The sequence below is a fragment of the Drosophila subobscura genome, chromosome J (assembly GCF_008121235.1).
Source record: "Drosophila subobscura isolate 14011-0131.10 chromosome J, UCBerk_Dsub_1.0, whole genome shotgun sequence".
Classification (NCBI taxonomy): Eukaryota; Metazoa; Arthropoda; class Insecta; order Diptera; family Drosophilidae; genus Drosophila; species Drosophila subobscura.
In genome coordinates this window covers 13,540,728-13,560,774 of record NC_048532.1, presented here as the reverse complement: position 1 = coordinate 13,560,774, position 20,047 = coordinate 13,540,728, and the positions used below count along the sequence as shown (strand labels likewise).

At 46.3% G+C, this 20,047-nt stretch overlaps 6 protein-coding genes across 15 annotated transcripts in view; 2 read left to right on the top strand and 4 right to left on the bottom strand.

Moving 5' to 3' along the window:
• LOC117893408 (formin-binding protein 1-like) overlaps nucleotides 1-3,106 on the bottom strand; it is a 32,529-nt gene extending 29,423 nt beyond the window's left edge. For 7 of the 9 annotated variants that reach the window (XM_034800012.1, XM_034800016.1, XM_034800017.1 and 4 more), the window contains exons 1-2: nucleotides 3,028-3,045; nucleotides 2,044-2,150 (exon numbers count right to left, since the gene is read on the bottom strand). In XM_034800012.1, the coding sequence (XP_034655903.1) occupies nucleotides 2,044-2,150; nucleotide 3,028 (108 nt within the window). In that variant the 5' untranslated portion in view covers nucleotides 3,029-3,045. Of the gene's footprint in view, nucleotides 1-2,043; nucleotides 2,151-2,758; nucleotides 2,778-2,954 lie in introns of those variants that run through there. The other 2 variants (XM_034800015.1, XM_034800008.1) reach the window with 2 other exon arrangements.
• A 280-nt stretch (nucleotides 3,107-3,386) lies between these two features.
• LOC117894967 (probable 28S ribosomal protein S6, mitochondrial) lies at nucleotides 3,387-4,048 on the top strand. Its single transcript, XM_034802301.1, has 2 exons — nucleotides 3,387-3,548; nucleotides 3,614-4,048. The coding sequence occupies exons 1-2, from the start codon at nucleotides 3,504-3,506 to the stop codon at nucleotides 4,010-4,012; spliced, it is 444 nt and encodes a 147-aa protein (XP_034658192.1). The 5' UTR covers nucleotides 3,387-3,503; the 3' UTR covers nucleotides 4,013-4,048.
• A 213-nt stretch (nucleotides 4,049-4,261) lies between these two features.
• On the top strand, nucleotides 4,262-5,367 carry LOC117894963 (alpha-tocopherol transfer protein-like). The gene is made up of 2 exons (XM_034802296.1): nucleotides 4,262-4,629; nucleotides 4,683-5,367. Exons 1-2 carry the CDS (start codon nucleotides 4,325-4,327, stop codon nucleotides 5,311-5,313), a joined length of 936 nt encoding a protein of 311 aa, XP_034658187.1. The 5' UTR covers nucleotides 4,262-4,324; the 3' UTR covers nucleotides 5,314-5,367.
• On the bottom strand, nucleotides 5,320-6,154 carry LOC117894966 (probable RNA methyltransferase CG11342). The gene has a single exon (XM_034802300.1). The coding sequence runs from the start codon at nucleotides 6,095-6,097 to the stop codon at nucleotides 5,390-5,392; it is 708 nt and encodes a 235-aa protein (XP_034658191.1). The 5' UTR covers nucleotides 6,098-6,154; the 3' UTR covers nucleotides 5,320-5,389.
• A 191-nt stretch (nucleotides 6,155-6,345) lies between these two features.
• Nucleotides 6,346-18,380, bottom strand: LOC117894962 (beta-2 adrenergic receptor). Of its 2 annotated transcripts, XM_034802293.1 has the most exons (5): nucleotides 18,264-18,380; nucleotides 17,106-17,303; nucleotides 8,885-10,215; nucleotides 8,574-8,832; nucleotides 6,346-8,400 (listed from the first exon to the last, which is right to left on the bottom strand). In XM_034802293.1, exons 3-5 carry the CDS (start codon nucleotides 9,015-9,017, stop codon nucleotides 7,824-7,826), a joined length of 969 nt encoding a protein of 322 aa, XP_034658184.1. In that variant the 5' UTR covers nucleotides 9,018-10,215; nucleotides 17,106-17,303; nucleotides 18,264-18,380; the 3' UTR covers nucleotides 6,346-7,823. The 2 variants fall into 2 exon arrangements, with proteins under 2 accessions (XP_034658184.1, XP_034658185.1); XM_034802294.1 differs by lacking the exon at nucleotides 18,264-18,380 and having other exon boundaries at nucleotides 17,106-17,306.
• Nucleotides 18,381-18,902: 522 nt separating this feature from the next.
• LOC117894969 lies at nucleotides 18,903-19,614 on the bottom strand. Its single transcript, XM_034802304.1, has 3 exons — nucleotides 19,376-19,614; nucleotides 19,178-19,315; nucleotides 18,903-19,113 (listed from the first exon to the last, which is right to left on the bottom strand). The coding sequence occupies exons 1-3, from the start codon at nucleotides 19,468-19,470 to the stop codon at nucleotides 18,918-18,920; spliced, it is 429 nt and encodes a 142-aa protein (XP_034658195.1). The 5' UTR covers nucleotides 19,471-19,614; the 3' UTR covers nucleotides 18,903-18,917.
• Nucleotides 19,615-20,047: the final 433 nt, after the last annotated feature.

The following is a 20,047-nucleotide window of genomic DNA, read 5'->3' as shown; positions in this document are numbered from 1 at the left end:
CAGGGGCGGGGAGAAACAGGTTTTCTATAACCCACATCATGAATCATATAACAGAAAAGCTTTAAGCAAAACCAAAGGCCTAAAGAAATGGTTAAGAAATGAGCCAAAAAGGCGGAACAATGCGGAATTAGTTACAAAAGGAGTTTAAGAAAACAATTGGCATAATTTCTAATGAATATTTAATTTAATTTAAAGATTAATTGCATGCCTAGAAACTATTATTACTTTTCTTTAAAAGAATGATGAAATAGGTAAAATTTTCATGGAATTTGAACAGAATTTTAGCTTACAATTTCTTGCTAAATTCATTTGATTACAATAAATTTCGAGTGATTTTTCCTATGAAATGCACTGGTTGTTCTTTCACTTTATTCAACATTTATTTACTCCACAGCTTCTGTAACAACCCACTTGTCCTTTGCTGCCTCCAGCCCTGCCCTGCTCTGGTCAGACCCTGGAATCCGTATGCAAATCCCCCAGACAAACACTTGGGTAAGCTGCTCTAAGCGGAAAACTAGCAGCAGACAGGCAGTTGACACTACCGCCCAAAAGTCAGGAAAATCCCAACAAAAAAACGTGGCAGCAAAAATAGAGGAAAATAAGAGGAAAACTGCTTAACAAATAGATGGCAAAATGCTGTCTAGACGTGCAATTTCGGGGCCCAGGCAACGTGGTGGAGGCTCCTCTGGGCAGAAGCGGCTTTTCCTGGTGGTGCTGCTGCGGCAGCACATTTTCCAGAGTTGCACAAACACCAATACACACACGCAGACACACAGATACCTTTTGAGGGTGTGCTGCGCCGGCTGCTGGTGCTGCCCTGCTTGTCCTCCTCCTACAGCCGTCCAGGGGCGGAGTGCACGCAAAACTACCCCCGAAAAAAATCCGTATATAAAATCCATCGATATCCGAATCTCGAATTGAATTGAAATTTCAGCAAAAACTAAGTCGAGCATGAAGAGGGGGAGAGGGCAAGAGATTAAATGGAGGAAAAAGCAGCTGAGAATGCGAAAAAGTAAAACGAGTTAAAAGGTAAGCTTTTAGACTGGGCGTGTCAACGCCCCAACCAAAAACAGAAAACGATTAAAAAACAGCTGTTTAAGCGAATGTCTAACCAAAGAGAGAGTCAGAGAAATAGAGAGACAAAAAGAGTAAGAGGGGGAACACAAAAAACTGTAATAACAATAATGTGGAGCCGAGCCGGTACTTGGAATCGAAGTAGTGGAATGGTGTTTTGGGGCCTCTCTTTTACTCTCGTCTCCTCTCCACTCCCATACCGAGTAGAACAAAACACACTGCAAAAGCAAAACAACGAAATATCCGAGAAATAACGCTCTGGGGAGCGCACGCTTGGAGCCGCCGCCGCTCATATGGCAGCAATTTACATAAAACCCGCAAAACCAGTTTTTTTTTCTTCATTAAGTTTCAAGTTCCAACGCAGACAGAGATGGAGAGAGAGAGAGAGACATTATGAGCGCTGAGTTCTTGAGACATTTGCCTGCACTTTGGCTTGGCTTTGAGATGATTTCTTGGTTTGTAAAAGCTGATAAGAAAGGAATTGTAATGGCTAAGTGGAGAAGGATTTAACAGTTATGTTCGAGAATTCCATAAATTTGGTTTGCAAAACTGCAAAAGCCTCTGTTTTATATCTGCTTATTTCAGAAGCCCTCAAACTGGAAACGAATACAATTTCCTTATCAGCAAAAGCAATCCGTCTCTCTCTTTACCAAAAAGAATTCCCACACAATAATAATTATTCACTCGATAATTGTTTACCTCAAGAGTTCCAATAATTCATTGCGAGATTATGATTATCTGCAGTTGTCTCTCATCTCTTTTCCTTTGCTTTGAAGAACCGCTAAACTTGATAAGAATTTATATCCCATCTGCAGTTGCTTTGGAAATTCCACTAACAATAAGCAATAACAAAACACTCACACAAAGCTTAACGGGAAGGATTTCGTTGCTGCTTATCTAGAGACTTCCATAATCCAATCAGAAGAACCCCACTCTAACTCTAATCAACAAAAGAGAAACAAAACTTACCCATAGCTCTATGCCCCAACTCATGTTGTTGGAGTTTTCCGCTGATGCGTTTTCCGATTCGGCCAGTTTGTTGTTGCTGCTGTGTCTACTGCTTGAACTGCTTGCCACTGTAGTAGTAATAATCCACAAAAAAAGAGAAGATAATGTAATCCAAAAGAAGCGCACGAAACGAAAGAACGGAGAGGAAGAGGAGTAAATTATGAGAGATGTAGTTTTTGTTGTTGCTGGCGTTTGTTTGTATGTATTTCCCGCAAAGGTTAATTAATTTCTGTGTTTGTTTCAACGTTGCGCCGCGTTCTATGATAGAGAGCATTAATTCCACGGCACGGCAGACTCGAATTTGGTGGTTAAACAGGTAAAAAACGAAAGAAACAAGAATGCAGACGTTGCGACGTGTCAATGCAGCGCAGCCGGCAGAGGGGCAGCGGAGCAGGGGCGCAGGGCAGGTAGGAATATGTGACCGTTTTCTGGATAGCGCCAATAATCGAGAGGAAAGTAATTTAAAGGCAAAAAACCGAAGGGGAAATGCACTGGCATTCGCGTTGCACCGGCGCACTAAAGCAAGAGAGAGAAAGAGATAGCATGCGTTGCATTGCAATTGGAATTTTGAATCAGCTTTTCTTTCTTTCTATTGTTTTGGTATTTTACATAATTTCGCACACATTCTGCACGCACACCAACACACTCTCTCTATCCGTCTCTCCCTCCCACGCACTTTTTTCCTTTTTGAACTCGTTTCGTCCGATTTGTTGCACAATTTCTCAGATATTTCTTCAATATGCGGCTTTCATTGCACTTTTAACAGCATGCGTCATAATTCGAGTAATATTGGCACACACAAAACCACATAAACACACATAAACACCACACAGAAGCACAAATTTGTTTTTTTTCTATCGCGTTCTTTTTACCTTTGGCCAAATACGCCCAAAAGAAGGGCCGAATCCAAGGAAATAGCTAAATATATACTTTATTTCTATTTACTTTACTCGACAACGACGCGCGCACCAACCGCTCGGGAGAAAATAATTTTTTTAAGTAAAAAATGTTTTATATCAATTGGTTTTGTTGCTGCGTCGGCTGCGGATGAGGTGGAAAGCGGAGACGAAAATTTCCCAGGGGAATTCCTCTCTTGTGTCTAAACGGTCAGGGATATCCTCTCCTGTGTCTAAATGGTCAGTGCAATTTCCCTCTCTCCGACTCATTTATACGTTTCAAATGTGAGCAGAAAAATTACCCCAGGAAATGTCCCAAAGAGATATACGTTCACACTTCTACATATACCGTATATACCTAAAATACTTTTTAGGCCACACTTGGCTGTCGAAATTTGCGTTTTCCAGCACCATCAGCCGGTGGATCCAAAATCAACAATTAGAATTTAAAACCTGAATAATTGCAAATATATCAATTAAAAGGTTAAACAAACAGAAAGCAACACACAGCTAAACCCCGCCACAATGCCTTCCTACGAGCTAGCACTGGTGCTGCGTCAGCTGCCGCGCGTAAGTTGCAGTTGAAATTCTCCCCCTTAGAGTTACATAAAAGTAATAACAAATATAAATGACAGCCCGAACTGATATCCGTGATACGTCGCACCGCCGAAGCTATATTGGACAAGGGCGGCATCATTCGGAAGCTGGAGAACCTCGGCACGCGGGCGCTGCCCCACAAAGTCAGCGAGCACGGGGTGGTGCACCGCGTGGGCACCCACTTCACCATCGCCTTCGACACGGCGCCCACACAGATCTCGGACCTCAAGGAGGAGTTTGGCCGCGACATAGACATTGTGCGGCGGTACATCTTCAAGGTGGAGGAGCCCGAGGAGCACAAGTGCACGCTGCACGAGGAAATGCTGCCGCCCGCCTACCGCAAGGACGTGCAGGAGCTGATAGCGACGGCCCAGCGGAAGCAGAAGCCAAAATACAACTACAACTCGGGACTGGACTACTATCCGTTCCAGAAGTAGAGCGACAAGTCGAATAAAAATCTGTTAATTGTACAATTATGCCCTGTCCTGCCCTGCACTTGGGGGATTTCGCCGCTCAGCGTTTCTCTTACGACATCTGCCCCGTCTCCCTACTTATGCTTATCGTGCGGGCATTTTGCACTGCGAGTATTTGTCTTTATTTAGTTTATGGCTGGCAATCAACGCGACACTTATCAGCAATTGATAAATGAAACCCAATAAACTTCGACGATTGCAAGAAACCACGGCCCAAGTGGCCGTGGCCGCAGCAGTGCCCCAAGAACCTTTGAGTAGTCCAGAACAGAATCAGAAATGCCGCCCCAAATACGTGCCCTGACGCCCGAGCTGCAGCAGACGGCCAAGGAGCAGCTGCACGAGGTGCCCGATCGCCTCGAGGCGGATCTGGAGGCATTCAAGACTTGGATCAAGCAGCAGCCGCACCTCAATCCGCGCACCGACGACCAGTTCCTGGTGGCCTTTCTGCGCGGCTGCAAGTACAGCCTGGAGCGGGCCAAGTCCAAGCTGGACAAGTACTACACACTGCGCACCAAGTATCCAGATTTCTTCAATGTCACCACCACGAGGAGTCCCAAGTTCCGGGAGATTCATCAAACGGGGTAAGCGGCAGGGAGAAACTCTTCCAAAACCATTCTAAATCTTTAACTCTCAGCGCGCTGGTCTACCTGCCGACTCCCCTCCATGGCAACGGGCCACGCATTGCCATCTGGCGCATGGGTCTGTGTCCCGTGGAGAAGTACAACATTCTGGAGTGCATGCAGGTGGCGCAGGCCATGCAGGAGATTGCCATCATGGAGGATGACTACGCCAATGTCAACGGCATTGTGTTCATCATGGACATGAAGGGCGCCACAGCGGCGCACATGTTCCAGATGACGCCATCGATGGCCAAGAAGTTCACCGTCTTCTCGGAGGAGGCGCTGCCGCTGCGGCCCAAGGCCCAGCACTTTATCAACACCATCACGGGCTTCGAGCAGGTCTTCAACATCTTCAAGCCCATGATGTCCAAGAAGATGCAGGGACGTCTGTTCGTTCATGGCAGCAAGATGGGGCTGCTCACGGATCAGATTCCGCTGGAGTATCTGTCGGAGAACTACGGCGGACAGAACGGCGCCATCGAGGATCTGGTTGCGGCGTGGGAGAAGAAGTTTGACGAGTACGAGGAGTTCTTCCAGGCCAATGCCACGTACGGCACGGATGAGAGCCTGCGCCCTGGCAATCCCATTGACTTTGAGGGTCTCTTCGGCATCGAGGGATCCTTCCGGAAGTTGAATGTGGATTAAAGGGGGTACCAGGGGGGACTGTCTCTGTTATTCTACGAATTTGTACAACTTAAACTTGTTTTGTTACTTTGGTTTATCATCTAAAGAAGCAGATTCTACGCTGCCACTTGGTGGGCGTCGACTCGAACAACTTCCTTCGATCCAGTGCCCGCTCCAGGTAGCTGTCTATCTGCTGCTCCACATCCGAGCGCCATTTGAGCTGCAGAAACAGGGGAAACACTTCGCCAGCTTTCTTGAGTCTCCGCTCTGCCGTTTGGTAGCACTTCCAGGGCTGTGGCTCCACCACGAGCAGCTCGGCCAGATGGGAGAGCTTCCTGAGGAACAGTCTGAGGCCTGCGTCATGGTGATTCAGGTGGATCCACATGGTGATGGAGTAGCAGCAGATGGCATCGAACTTCAGCCGCTGCCTGCCATCCAAGTAGCTCAGCACCGTCTCAAAGTCGGAGCCATCCAGCACGTCCACGCACTCGTAGGAGATCTTCTCCGGGCACGTGTTCGCCTCTTTGGCGCGCAGTATCAGCCGCTCGTCAATGTCCACGCCCAGTATGTGCACGGGTCGCTGCAGGCACTGCTCCAGGTATCCATGCAGCATTTGAGTGAAGACGCCGCAATTACAGCCCACATCCAGCACGAGGTAGGGACGCTCCTCCAGGTCCAGGGCGGCTGGCAGCCAGATATCCTTGTCCGGCAGCAGTTTCACCCTCTCGGAGGCCGAATTGAATTGATAGTAATTCATGAAATTGCCATATTGCACGGCGCCAGGATCAGCGTTCCGAATTTCCATGTTTTATGGTTTTTTGTTTATAATTTTTCTGCCAAGAGCGTGACTGCTCATTTTTGCGCTGGGAGCGAGAGCAACCAGGGATGGCAGAAACTAACGTCACAGTTGCCAATCGATACGATGCATGCAAATATCGGTATTTCATAATCGATAGCGCAAACTGCGCGCGTAATTCAAGTTCAAAAGTGGAAGTCTTCATACATTATCAAGTTTTTTGCATTTATTTACTGCATTCATTATTTAGACGTTTCAATGCCGTTCCCTCCATGTCTAACTGCGAACACAATTTCGTACATTTACAAATCGATAACATCAGCCCATTGGACTTGGTAAAATTAAATAACATAAATTTAAATATACACAAGGTTTGGTTTTTTGTTGGCCACCCCCAATGTTGGCCCGGGGGCGCATCGCCGGCCGGGGCGGGGAAACTGAATTTAACCCACTAAGGGAACTAGGCAAAATTGCAACAGTCTGTTGTGCCCCCGGCCAGAGGTGCGCCCCTGAGCACGGTGGCGGCGGCACCCAAAGACCCAAAAGTTGTACCCTAACCATGACCGAAACTCTAGCCTCTAGCTTACATTTATCTACAATTTACTTGCCCCCAGCGTACGATTTTCTATGTTATTTAATTATTTATATAGTTGTTAATTTGCTACGAACTATTGGAAATGTTTTTGCTTGTTTTTTTTTTAGTTTGGGGAACTAATTACTGAATTATATAATTTTTACTGCCACTGATTATATTTTTTGGGTTGTGTATTTTCCCGTTCGAAGCGTGCAAAGAGTTTTGAATTGAAAGTGTTTTTGTTTTCGGAACTCTTTTCGGCATTGTTTTTGGCAAATTGTTTAATAATAAACGCTACACGATTGTTGTTTTTTCTTTTGTTTTGTAAAATACTAAATGCTACTTAATATGGACTTTGAAAAAGGATTCTTTACTTGTTTACTCGTAGAACTTTAAATAGTCTAAACTCGCGCGAGAGATTTACATGGTCTAGTAAGGGGTTTAAAGTTTTTATGCAAGTAGCGCTATGATTTTTGTTTGTTTAGCAAAACTCTAGTTGAGCTGTAAACCTCACACGTCTACGATCGGAATTGTCGGAATCGTTGGCTAAAACTAGGGCGTCTGCTAGTAGAGTTTTGCAAGTCAATTGAATATACTTAGGCGTACAGTAATATACTTTCGTTAAGCTCATAAATACACAATACATAATCAATCAATCGTAATTAGTTATGCCGCTAAAAACTCTTAGAACTAGCTTACAGTCTATGGGGGGATATATGAAAATGTCTTTCGTGGTCGTGTCTATGGCTGTGTGGTGTCTGTGGCTGTGGCTGTGGCTGTGGTCGAGAGTGGTGTTGGCTGTTGTGCAGTGGATGAGTTGTGGAGTGAAGTGAAGTTGTTGTTGTGTTGGCATTCATTTCATTATGTCACGTATTGCCAAACGGGCCTTCGTAAATATGCAACTATGTGGCAAGATAGCAAGTAAGGAGAGAGTGTGTAGACTCAACTCTGCTCTGTGCTCGTTTGTTTCGAACAGACAGGCCCAGAGAGAGCGAGAGAGAAGTGGTGTGGTTCAAAGATGCAAAAGTTACAACCAATTATTACTTGCGGGAAATATTTTAAGTTTGCTTTAACGGGATGGGGGGAGAGGGGTGTTGTTTGGGGGAGTTCTGTTTGAATTGGGGCACTGGGATTTGAGGTAATGAAAATCGAAATCTAACTCTAGTCATCTGGGTCCAACCCGATTAGTTCAGCTTGCAAACGGCCCTTAGTCTTACAACAAATGGTTAAGCAAAATACTCTCAAAGCGATACGAAATTGCGGCGACATACTGGTCATGATTAGAATTTTCCAGAATGAGTTCAGTACGCCGATCCAGACGACTGCGAAATTGATAAGAGTACTTTGGATAACATCGCCCGTGACCACCTCATACAGCCTCACTGAGATCCATGGCAGCCAGGACATCCAGAATGCAAAGACTAATGCGAATGACATCATATGACTAGGGTTTGACAAATTTTCAGCCAGAGCAGTTGCATATTCTTTATCGTGTATTGGCTCGCCCGATCTTATTTTACGCATCATCACAAAGATATAGCCATAGTTGTGTACGATCGATATGAGGCTGGGACCTAAAACTAATATCGCCAGTGTGGCACTGTACGCCGCCATGTTGCCCCAGTCCAGCATGCAAATGTGCGCCAAATTATTCTCTATGGGCTTCGTATAGCCGAGTATCGGCGGACAGCAGAGCAACCCAGCGGATATCCATGTGAACACCATCCAGCATTGGCAGCTACAGGAAAATGAGGAAAAATATATGAGAAGTGTGATTAAAGAGAGCTTCGAAAGCGAACTGAATTGAAGTACTTCAGCGTTAGCACTGCAATGGAAAGTCTTGTAGAAAATATCAAAAATTACAACAGAGAGAGAGAGAAGACAACCTGGAGAGGAACTTCTTGGACTCACCGCGTCTTTGTCTGCACCGTTTCATAGCGCAGAGGTTTGCGCACCGCCAGATAGCGATCCACTGAGATCCACATGAATGTGTAGACAGACACCGCCCAGAGGGTCACCTCCAGATAGCCCGTAAAGCGGCACAAGATATCCCCGTACATCCACTCGCCCGTCAGAGCGGGATACACGGAGAACGGCACAACCAGAAGGCCGCATAGCAGATCGGCTATGGCCAGGGAGAGCAGATAATAATTGATAACCTCTGTGGGACCTGCAGGAAATGGGAAGATTAGTACAGCTTCGAGTGGAGTGGATTGGCTTACCCTTGAAATTGGCATAGGTGGCAATGATGAGGAGATTGGAGAGCACTATCGCCACGCCCAGTATGGAGATGAGCACGGCTTTGGTGAGGGCCTCCACTTTGGAATTATCCTGCAGGTAGCTCATTTCCTGCATTTTTGCACAGCCACAGTGAGTGAGAGTTGCCCTTTCCTTTTGGTTTCTGTTTCTCTTCCCCTGCTGTTGCTTCTCCCCCTGCTGCTCCTTCAGCTGCTGATTGTTATGCAAAGGCCAGTGGACGTGACCGTAGCTCACTTCCGGTCATGGCGGTCTACTCGTGTGGCTTTCCTATATGTCTAAGGCTACTCTTATGTGTTGTGTTTGTGTGTGTCTAAGTGTGTGTAGTGTTTGTGTGTGTGTGTGTATTGTGCAACCGCCGACGCTTGCACACGCGAAGGTCGTCGCTGTCCTTGTATGCCACTGAGCCTCCGCCTTGGAGGTCCAAAATTTGTATAAATTTAGGCGCTGGCACAGTGCCAAAGCCCCGCTCAACGTTGCTCTCTGTGTGCGCCGTAATTTGATTGTTCTTGTTCTTGTTCTGCCTGCCACGTGTTTCTATTGCAAGCAAACACCAGCCGTAACCGTGGCACTTTTGGCTCCTGCTCTGGTTAAGGTTAAGGATAATGTTCGGCTCGTGTGTGGTTTTTAGAGGTGTATGTCTTGTGTTGTGTGCTGTGTGTGTGTGTGTGTCGAAGCTCGTTTTAAAACTTGATTAAAATGTTTAAAAATCTCTACTAATTGTTGTACTTTCTATGTTTAGTTTTCGCTTTCACAACTCTTTTTTTGTAGACTCTAAACTGGCATCGAAAATGCTTTCAACGAACTTTAAGTTTAAGTTTAAGTTTAAGGTTTAAGTTTTTTGTTAATTAAGTTGCTACTAAGTTTAAATATCGTTTTCGATTTACTCGCAATTGGAAGAATAATGATTATTTAGTATATATTTATGTTAATTTTGAATTAATTACTTTGTTTTTATATAATTACGCGCATTGATGTCTGGGCTGTTCGTTCGTTCTTTCTTCTTTTATTTGTAGCTTTTCTTTGCTTTATTTTTTGGTTTGTTTGACTATAATTTAAGCACAGCACAAATGTTGCTTTGGTGTTTTTTTTGTTGTTGTTGTAAGGCTCCTTTCTGATGGCTGTTAATGTTGTTTTTATGCTCCTGTGCGCTACAATTTACGAGTTAAAATATTTCGTAGTGTTTTTTGCTGTTTTTTGCTGTTCTCCTTCGCTGTGTTTGGTTTTACTTCTGATTATCCTTTTGCTTGTGTAAATTCTGTCTCCTTTTAGTCAGTTTTTAGCTAGTTGTGCGCTTCTGTTGGAACAAAGAGGGAAACAAATTTGAATGCTTTGGCAGCTCTATAAATAGTCAGCACCCACAGCCCCAGCTAATCAATAAATTATTACCACATGCGAGAGTGTGCATAGGAGTGCCCCAATATGTGGCAGGCGGGGAAAGCCTTTTAGCTGCACAAACGCTTTACATAAGCGTGCTTATCCTGCGCCTGCCACTTGCCTGCCACCCAACCACCCCCAGTCTCTCTCTCTCTCTCTCTCTCACTCTCTCGCTTGCTGTCGTCCTGCTGCAGTGACCCACTTTGGCTGCTGGCATACTTGACACAGTTTGAGAGCCATCGCTGTCACGGCGCCGCTGCTCAAACTGTGTCCGCCTGCGTCTCCCGCCTCCAACCCACTCTGACAATGACAGTGTCAAGTGCGACAGCTGCTGCAGCATCGACAAGAACTTCGACTACATTTGGATATAAAAATATGTACGTACATATTTTTTACATATTTTTTACATATTTTGTACATATTTTTTAAGTATTTAAATATGTAAAGAAACTTATTTCAAATACTTATAAAAGTTCAAGTTGCTTTCTTTAGCTTTCCCTTTCCTTCCCTCAATCGATGAGGCTATCCCATAATAGTAGTCCCCCCCACCTACAGCACCCATCCAGCCATCAGCATCATCATTTACGACGTCATCGTGCCATTTTCTACGCAGACACAAACACAAACACAAACACAAACACCATTATCAAAGGCCATTAGAAATCAGCAGGAGGTGGCTATGTGGGACAAAGGAGACGGGCGCCTGGCGACTGGCGGATGCTGTCGCGAGGGTAGAGGTGTGGCGGTGTGGCATTGCATGAGGTAACAAGTTTGTCATTTAAGTTGCCACGTCTGTGCACCTTCCCTTCCCGTCCCTCCCTCCCGCACTCACTATCTCACTCGGAACTGGTAATTTAATTAACGCTAACGGGGCACAACGCTTTGGGTTCGACAGTCAGTCAGTCAGCGAGCGAGCGAGCAGCCCACTGCGCTGGCCAGGTGATAAATATCAATGAATTGCATTAGCCGCCCCCGCCCCCGCCCCCGCACCCACCCCAGCCATGGCACAAAGACTGATTACATAAGCGCCACCTGCAGTGGATGGCGGCTACGGTGCGGTGGGTGGCTGGTGGACGCAGGGCAAACGTCATTTGTGCAAATGACTTCCTGACCCATGAACCAAACGACTCAACTCCAATCAACGCGACGTCCGTGCCAGCAATTACAGCGAAATAAGTGTTATTGCCGGGAACTTAGCCGGAGCCGGAGCCAGAGCCGTCGCCGTCGCCGTGGATTTGTGTACACATAATGAGGCAAACTCGAGTCAAAATCCGAGGCATGAGGCAGGAGTTCAGCGAACCTTGCCACACAGCAAACGAAAGGGAGAGCGAACACTTTCTCTTGGAGGCAAAAAGGATAATCAATAAGCGCATGCAAGTGATTAATTATGTAAATAATTTCAGTGTTCTTTGCGAGAAGGAGAAGGAGTGGGGAGTGGGGAGTGCGAGTGCGGCAGCTCTTTGTGTCGGCTAACAGCCTGATGAGATTTTGATTGCCACTGGGGCAGCGGGCACGCCGCTCATTATGCGTGTGTGTGTGTGGCATAATTAAAAATAAAATGCGGGTCTGACTGGGCAGAGGCTTCAGGCGGTTCCCCTTTCCAGCTACAGTCTTTTGCCTTAAGGCTCTTCATTTGCCGTCGAACTTTGAGCGAAAGAATGTCAAACATTTTGTTAAATAAAAGGAGTCCAAGCTGTAATTAAAGCTGCAATAAAATAGCTAAAATATTCACAGCAGAACCCAAGCGGAGGTTCAGGCATTTCGAATCCCCGCGTAATGTACTCTGAATCCCTGAAAATTAAATGTCCAGCCATGACACACTTTGCTGCCTTAGTCAGCAGATAATACAACTGAACTCTCTGCCTGCCCTACTTTACCGAAACGCACTGTATGGCAGGGGATCTCTGTGTGTGTTTGGCTTGTGCCCATTTCCCGTTTTTGTGGATTTCTTTTTCTCTTTTTCAGCGAGTGCCCATAAAATATGTATTCCCATGCGTGTTTATGCCGCCGCACAGGGACAGGCAGACACAAAATGTGGCACACATCACATCCATCGAGGGTGACACAGCGTCCTATCGGACGGGCAGGATGGCTGCCCATAAAATCATATTCAAATGGCAGCCGGGCAGGACAGGTGGCAGGGTGTGAAAAGAAAGTGAAAGCAGCAAAAAACAGAAACAGAAGCAGAAGCAGAAGCAGAGCTTTCAGTTGCTATAAATAGACCTTTGGGGGGGTGTCACTTACACACCTGCACATATATCTACACCTGTGTGTGTGTGTGTGTGTTAATACAAATTGCGAAACACCGCAACAAAGGCCAAGGCAAGATGCAGGCTGTGGCAGGATACTCATTTGATGACGTTCGCTGCCAGATGGGTGGCAAGGCTGCTGCGGCTGTTTGCCACGTCATCGTCGCCACCATCCACGTGGATGGCTGTGTCTTTATATAAGCATGAGCTCACCTTGGCGTCAGCACAGAGACCCATGACAGGCTCTGGCTCCGGCTCTGCCTCTGTGCCGCGTCTGCCGCTGCGGCTCCTCTGCCGCTTCTGCCGCCCTTCCTGTTCGCTGTTTAATTTATAATGTTTACTGGTTTCGCTCAGTGCATTCTGCTCAATGCATAATTTATGCTTACGCATGTCAAATGTCGCATATGGCAGGATATTTTCGGCCTTGCTGGGCTGGCAGCTCCTGTCACTCCGCTGGCTTATAAACTTTCCACCAGCTGCAGCTCCCGCGGCGCCTCCAGTCAGCAGTCAGCCTGTTGCTTTTATACACCCCTCTTCCTCCTGCCGAAATGAAATCAAAAACTTTTTTGGCCACAAACTTTTGTTCAGAGCAAAATGCCTGCAGGCAACAACTGCAATTAGCCAGAGCGGGAATGCAACAGTTTTTCCAGGAAAAGCAGTGGCCACTCCATAAGGAATGCTAGTAAAAATAAAGGAGAAACCAATTTTCCTGGAAAATGTACCCCAGTTTGATGTCGCGGCGCGGGATTGGCTCACAGCTGAAATTCACGTGCCACCAGCTGCTGCTGCCAAGACCATAAACGGCCAGAAGTCACTCCGTTTCGGCTGGCTGGAATGTGTAATGCCGTAAGAACAACGAAATGTTCTTATTTGGGCCAATTTTTGCCTTGTCATTTAGGGCGGAAAGGGAATGACTGGCCAAGGACAAGAACAGCGTCTTGGTGTCCCGCGCGCGTGTTTGCATAGTTTTAGATTGGCTTCCCCACCCAATGCTGCTGCTGCCCCTAGGAATCACTTGACTGCCCGCTTGCCATCCCTTGGCTTCCCCTCAGATTTCTGCTGAATTTCCCTTTGGAATCGCTTTTTTTGGTAGCTTTTTGGTGCATGGCAAAAGAATGTTGCAGATGTTTTGGCATTTGGCAAGGTCACATGGTCCCATGGCGCTTCTGTTTCTTCTGCTGTTTTAGTGCAGACCACGTGACGTATGCGTAATAAATTAAATGTGGCGCTGCTAAGGACAATTGTCGTTGGGCTCCTGGCACCGGCTCGTACACACACATAGACACTCCCCCACACACACACAGCTACAATCAAATACTAAACAATCGATCAATAAAACACAAACAAACGGGGGAAAAAAAAGCAACAAACGAACGAACAAATTTTCGTTTCAATGTCTGCGACTTGACATTCAGCCAAGGCGGCGTGGCGGCGGCCACTGTGCCACACTGGCACTGCCAGTCACTGTGGCAGTGGCAGCCACTGCCAAAGCCAGTCAGTCGGCCAATCAATACGGCAATGCATCAATTTGTCATTCACGTTGCTTCCCATGCTGTTCCGCTCCGTGCCTCGCTTGCAACTTGTTTATTTGTTGGTGTTATTTGCTGTCTGATTGATAAGCAAAGTGTGTGTGTGTGTGTGGGGGGGGATCAAGCCAATGCGCTGCAGTTGCAGCCCTCTCGCCTCGTTACTTGTATTTCATTTGCAATTGATTGGCTCAATGTGGCAGCTGACGCTCAACTCTGGCTACGGGATTGTGGCAAGTGGCAGGGGATGCGCACAGCGCAGTTTGACATTCAAGCAATTTGTTCGTGGCAGCTGCAAAGTGCACAGCAGTTAACAATGCACAAGAGGAGTATCCAAAGGAGCCTTAGTCCTCGCTCCATTCTCTGCAATTAGTTGGCACTAGCCCCTGGCCACGCCCACCCATAAATATATAAATCAAACCCACAACTAATTAGGCAATGGGCAGGGCAGCAAGATAGGAAACAAAAATTGCGATTTGTGTGCGTGAAGGAAAGCAAAAGGCAGAGGGAAAATGGAAAAGGGAGTGGAACAGCAGGGCAGGAGAGTGGCAGAGTGGACGGAGTGGGTGTGTCCATTTGTTTTTATGTTTTTCTTGGCCGTGGCGACAATTATTGCTATTTCTTTTGCTGCCTAAAATGCTTTTCTTTACGTTTGGATAAATTTTGTTTTGCTGCTACCCAAGAGCAAGCAGCGAGGGGTATGCCATGCTCAATAAAGTGTTGTAAAAGAGGGTACCACGCGTAGCGATTTCTTAGAGAATTGTGCTCTTGTTTTACGCTCTTCCAATAAAACCCATTTGCAGTTGAATTCTAAATTGATTTTGGCCGCAAAAGCTTTGGCTTTGCTGCTCTTTTTTTTAGGGTATCTCGGCTGCTCGATTGCCCCTCAATTTGTATATTTAGATATATAAAATATTTGTTGTTGCTATTCCGAGATGTTTAATTTTAGCCGCGCACATTTGTTTGTCTCATCTTCGTTTTAGCCTTGTTTTGTGTGTGTTTTGTGTTGTGTTCTGTTTGGCTTTTGCCTTTGTTGTTAAACGAAGAGTCCAATTCTCACTCTCACTTTCCAAAATTTCTTTCATGTCAAAAGGCGTACACGTTGCGGCCATAAATCATGGTTGGATATATACCTAATAATCTGCCCGAGAAATGTGGGAATATTTCAAGTGTAAAAGAATTCCAACAACAATTAATTTATGAATTATTTAACATTAAATTAGGGGCACATTCGAACACCAACGGCAGGGTTAACGCGTGGGTTGGATTCCCCCTCCTGCATACCTAAGTGTGGAGTGTGGCAGCTGCAGTCGCGTCTCTTTTTTTATCGAGCTAATTGAATACGTGAAGCGAAACACAGCACAGAAACAGCAGAAAAAGCAGAAAAAGCGAGCGAGAGAGAGCAGAAAACAATTACACGTTACAGCTCATAACTGTAACAGGCTGCAGCTGCCACAAAACGAGGAGGGGGCGAGCAGAGCAGCGCGTCATTTCGCATGTAAATTAGACTCCCGACAAGCCGGCAGCCTTGAAGTATGCTATGGAAATTTGCGCTCGTTCACTGGACAAAGTGGGTGAACGGAGGCGGGAGGCATGTGTTGCCCGGTTTGCTCGGTCATGTGTGAAAAATGGCAACTGTGTCAGCGCCCACACATCAGCAGAAGCAGCAGCACCACCAGCAGCAGCAGCGTCAATTGCATTATTCAGCAAAAGGTTTGCAAGAACAAAAGCCACTCGGAGACTCGGCACGGAACTGGTGGATGGATGGTCTGCTGGTTGGTTGATCAAAAAGAGAGAGAATAAGACCCTTGAATTATGCAAAGGGCTTGAAGACCTTGAAGACTTTGCGGTGCACGTAATTAAATATGGTACGTGGGGGAATGGGATGGAAAACCCCAACTGGAAACGACTACTCCTCCACGCTAGGGAACGGGCAGCCCCCAGAGACCTCCACTGAATATGTAACGTGTGAAATTTCCCATTGTGTGATCGATAAAATGGTCTCTGGGAGGGAGTGCGGGCCAAGACCTGGCTTTGGCTTGGGTTGGCGCTTGTCGTCGCGTCCTTGAAGGCAAATTTACGACAGAATAAACAACTTGGCGGCATCGGCCTGGCACGGGTCCGTGTCCGTGTCCTGGTCCTTCAGCGATAAGGATAAGGACACAACGACGCTTCTTTGGCGCGCAATTTTATGACAGGGGAAAAAGACAAATTGCCCATAAAATGTCAAAGTCAATAAAAGCAAAATGAAAATAGATAAAAAGAAAAAAAGAACAGCAGCAAGAGCAAAAGTGTGACGTGTGGTCCAGGGCTGCTACTCGTATCCCTATACAATCCTCCATGATACATGCCATCCATCTGCCTGCAAATCCCGCCGGAGCCCCTCGAATAAATTGAAATTTTCCGCAAACGAAATTTGCTTGGGAAATGATGCGCTCAGCCCACGAGCTTTTCCTTATTTGCGCAAAGTCTTTGACTTTGGGGCCTAATCCTACGCTGCCTCAGCCCCTGCACTGCTCCGTCCTGCCCTGCCCTGCTCCTACTCTGCCGTGCCCTGCCCAGTCCTCGCATTCATTCTTTGCATTGAGCTTTTCCAGCAAAATTCGCATTTTTTCCTCTTTTCTTTTTTGGGCTCTGCCTATTTTCGGTATCTCTGAGCCAGCACGGGGTAGGAGTCCAAGAGGGACGGGATGATTATTCTCTACTTCTTGTGCTTCTTTCTTTTTGGGGTTGCTTCTGTGTTTTGCTTGGCTCGTTCGTGGATGCTTCCCTTTTGTTCCCTCTTCTTTTGCTGCTTGTTCCTGCCTTGCTGCTGTCTCCTTTCTCTCTTTTGTGTTGAGGTAGGGTACGGCTGGGAGTTTGAGTCAAAGCTTGTTGGATTGCTGGAGGATGCCTACCCCAAAATACATTTCTTCATTTACGGGCACAAATTCTAACTTTGGTAGATAATTTTCTGCATTTGGAAAAGCTTAGAACCCCAGGAAAAGTTTGTACCAAAATGATATCCCAATTATGTTTAGATTTCGTCTGCTCACCTTTGACTTCTTGAACAACTTTTCGATGGTTTAGCCCCAAACATTTCCGTGTTGATTCCATTCAGCGTTTGGTTTAATTTATTTACTGAATATTTCGGTTTATTTGTTTATGTAAATTATCTATGATTATTTATAATGTTTTTGTTTGTCTTGAACACTTTGTCTTTATCACTGTGGTTTACCCGTCTTTTCTTTTGGCTGCAACAAGGCGAGAACTATAAAATATCTAAATAAATGTGAGTCCATTCGGTGTGCTCAGGTATTAAGTATCTCTCAACTCGTATTATCTATAAGAAATTTTGCCGACAAATAAGCTGGCTCTGGGGGCACATTCATCAATCAAAGAATATATTTTAATGCATGTTAAATTAATGATAAATTATACAGACTAAAAGGTATTAATGCGGCATAAAAAAGGAACAAATTGAAGGCCCCAAAATGTTGCTCCGTTTTTCACTTTCACTTTCCCTTGGGGTTTTCCCGCACACTTTTTCCCATGCACGTGCTCTCTCCTCCTCACTGAACTGACAATTTTCCAATGTTGTCATTAGCCTCGGCTGCAAAATATTCGGGACCAGGAGCCCACACACCACATGCAACTTTTTTTCTTTCTGGCTTTACTTGTTGGCTTTTCTTTTGGCCTGGCTTTCGGCTGCTACCACTGCTGCTGCTGCTGCTGCTGCTGCTTCAGCTTTAGCCTTCAACACACATACACAGGCACAAGCACAAGCCCACACCCACACTGACACTGACAGCGCGGCACTCTCACAGTCACAGACATGTGCGCAGGTGTGTGCCTTGATTTTTCAATTAGTCTCTGGCTCGTCCCATCATTTTCCACACTTTAATTGAATTCCCTTTATTTTTTTCACGATTTTTGCATAGACAATTTGCGGGGAGAGCGATTTTTTGCAGCTTTTCTTATATGGAAATTCTCTCTCTGGCACTTTTAATTGACCAACAAAAAAGGGCAACAACTTTTGCTGTCTTTTTGGCCAGAGAAAGAAACAGAAAATTTTTGTTTGCTGGCCGCTTGTGCGAGTTGTGTGTGTGGCTCTGTGTGTGTGTGTGTGTGGGTGTATGTGTTATGTGTATGTGTGTGTGTGTTTTGTGTGTTACTGAGCCTGTGGCTGTGTGACCGTTTCCAACAACAACAACCACTAAACGCGCCCGCGCTGCTGCTAGTGCTGCTGCTGCTGCTTCTGCCGTGCCGTTGCCGTTCCGTTCTTTTCGATGCGTGCGAAGATGCGACGCGCTCACTGTTTGACTGGCGACTGGGGGCAGCCTGTGAGCGCCACAACGAACTGGCTGCTCCACGCCCAGAGAGGCAGCCGCGCTAGAACCAGAGAAAGCGTCCCAGAGAGAGCGCGCGCGAGCAGCAGCAGAGAGAGAGAGCGCGAGCGTGTCCCCAGCGTCGTCTAGCTGGAAGGCAGACTGCAACAACACGCAACAGGAAGCGAAAGAGAGCAGAAGCTAGCGGAGCAGAGCAAAGCAGAGAGCTCAAGCTTTCGCCTACTTTCAGCCCTGAAGCTTCGTGAGCTGAAAAGCTCGCGCCGACCGACACGACGCGACTCAACGCACATGGCCTGGCATTTGTTTATATTTGTGGCAGGTAAAAATAGCAATGCATATTTTTAGGCAGCCTGCCACAGCCAGTGCCACGCACTGCGCATGCACGAACCGTGAACATGAATTAAATTCGACGCTCGTTAAATGTCTTCTGCCTGCATTTATTTTGGAATATTGAATTAGCCAAAATGTTTGCTGTTTTCACTTGGAATTTGGTGAGCCACAAAATGTAGATCGAAACCACTAAAAGGAGCTGGACTGCTCGTGCTGCTGTTCCTGATCGGATGCCGTGGGCTTTAGGGACTGTAGCTGGTCCATTTGCTCAATGAAGGGACGTATGCCCTCGGGATTCTTCATGTACTTGGCCACGCTCAATATGATGTGACGATATATTTGATGATCCCTATAGGCAGCACTGGGGCGACGCTTTTGTGGGGGTCTAACAGGAAATGGGATATATATTTTATTGGGTATATATAAGTATTATGGGATATAAGGATTACCTCTCCTGATCCCGCTGTATGCCACGCAAACGTCGCGCCGACTCCAACTGGCGGCGGCGTTCGCAGTAAGCGAAATAAACGCAAACGAGAATGATAAAAGCAGACAACAAATAGATGAGCCAACTCCAGCCAATGATGCTGCCAAAAGGATTGCTGCCCATAAAGGAATTTTAGCCCAAAAATAAAATGTAAACTTACACCACAAATGTTGCATTTAGTTGCTGCCACACGGGCGAGGGCAGCTCACGCGGCTCCTTCTGCTCATCGACCCTCCAGAATGAGAATGGAAACATGTTTGGATCGGTGCAGGTTGTCTGACTTTTGGCTATCTTTCGCAGTACGGAATCAATTTTGCCTCACAACAAATGTGTCTGCCTGTGTGTGTGTGTGGCCAGTGCTAAATTTTTCATAATTCTAAAATGTTTTGAATGCTAAACGCTCGAGTGTTGATGGAAGGCCTACTGGATGCGAGTGTTTTCCGAGGAATGTTGTGGCACGAGCAACACGTCTCTCAGGTGTTGCCTTATCCTGAGCAACCTGGAAGTGGTTTGCTCTTACCCCGAAGCGCTTAATACGGCCACAAGGTTAGCTGTGATCCGACGATCGATTGCCTGGCGCATCATTTGGCTATTTCTAGTTGCAATTTTGCGCCTTTGTCTACGTTTTGTTGTGCAATTTGCAATGGCAATTCGTGCGCTTCCGTCAACGTTGTCCGCTCGTTCGGGAAAAGCGTGAGCATATAAATTATGTACACCCCACCACTGCCCCAGCCCCAACCCCTGGCCACAGCCATTGACAGTGTCAAAAGAACATTTCCACAAATTTGTTGAGAAAATTTGCCTGGCGCCTGACACATTCGCTGCGGATTTA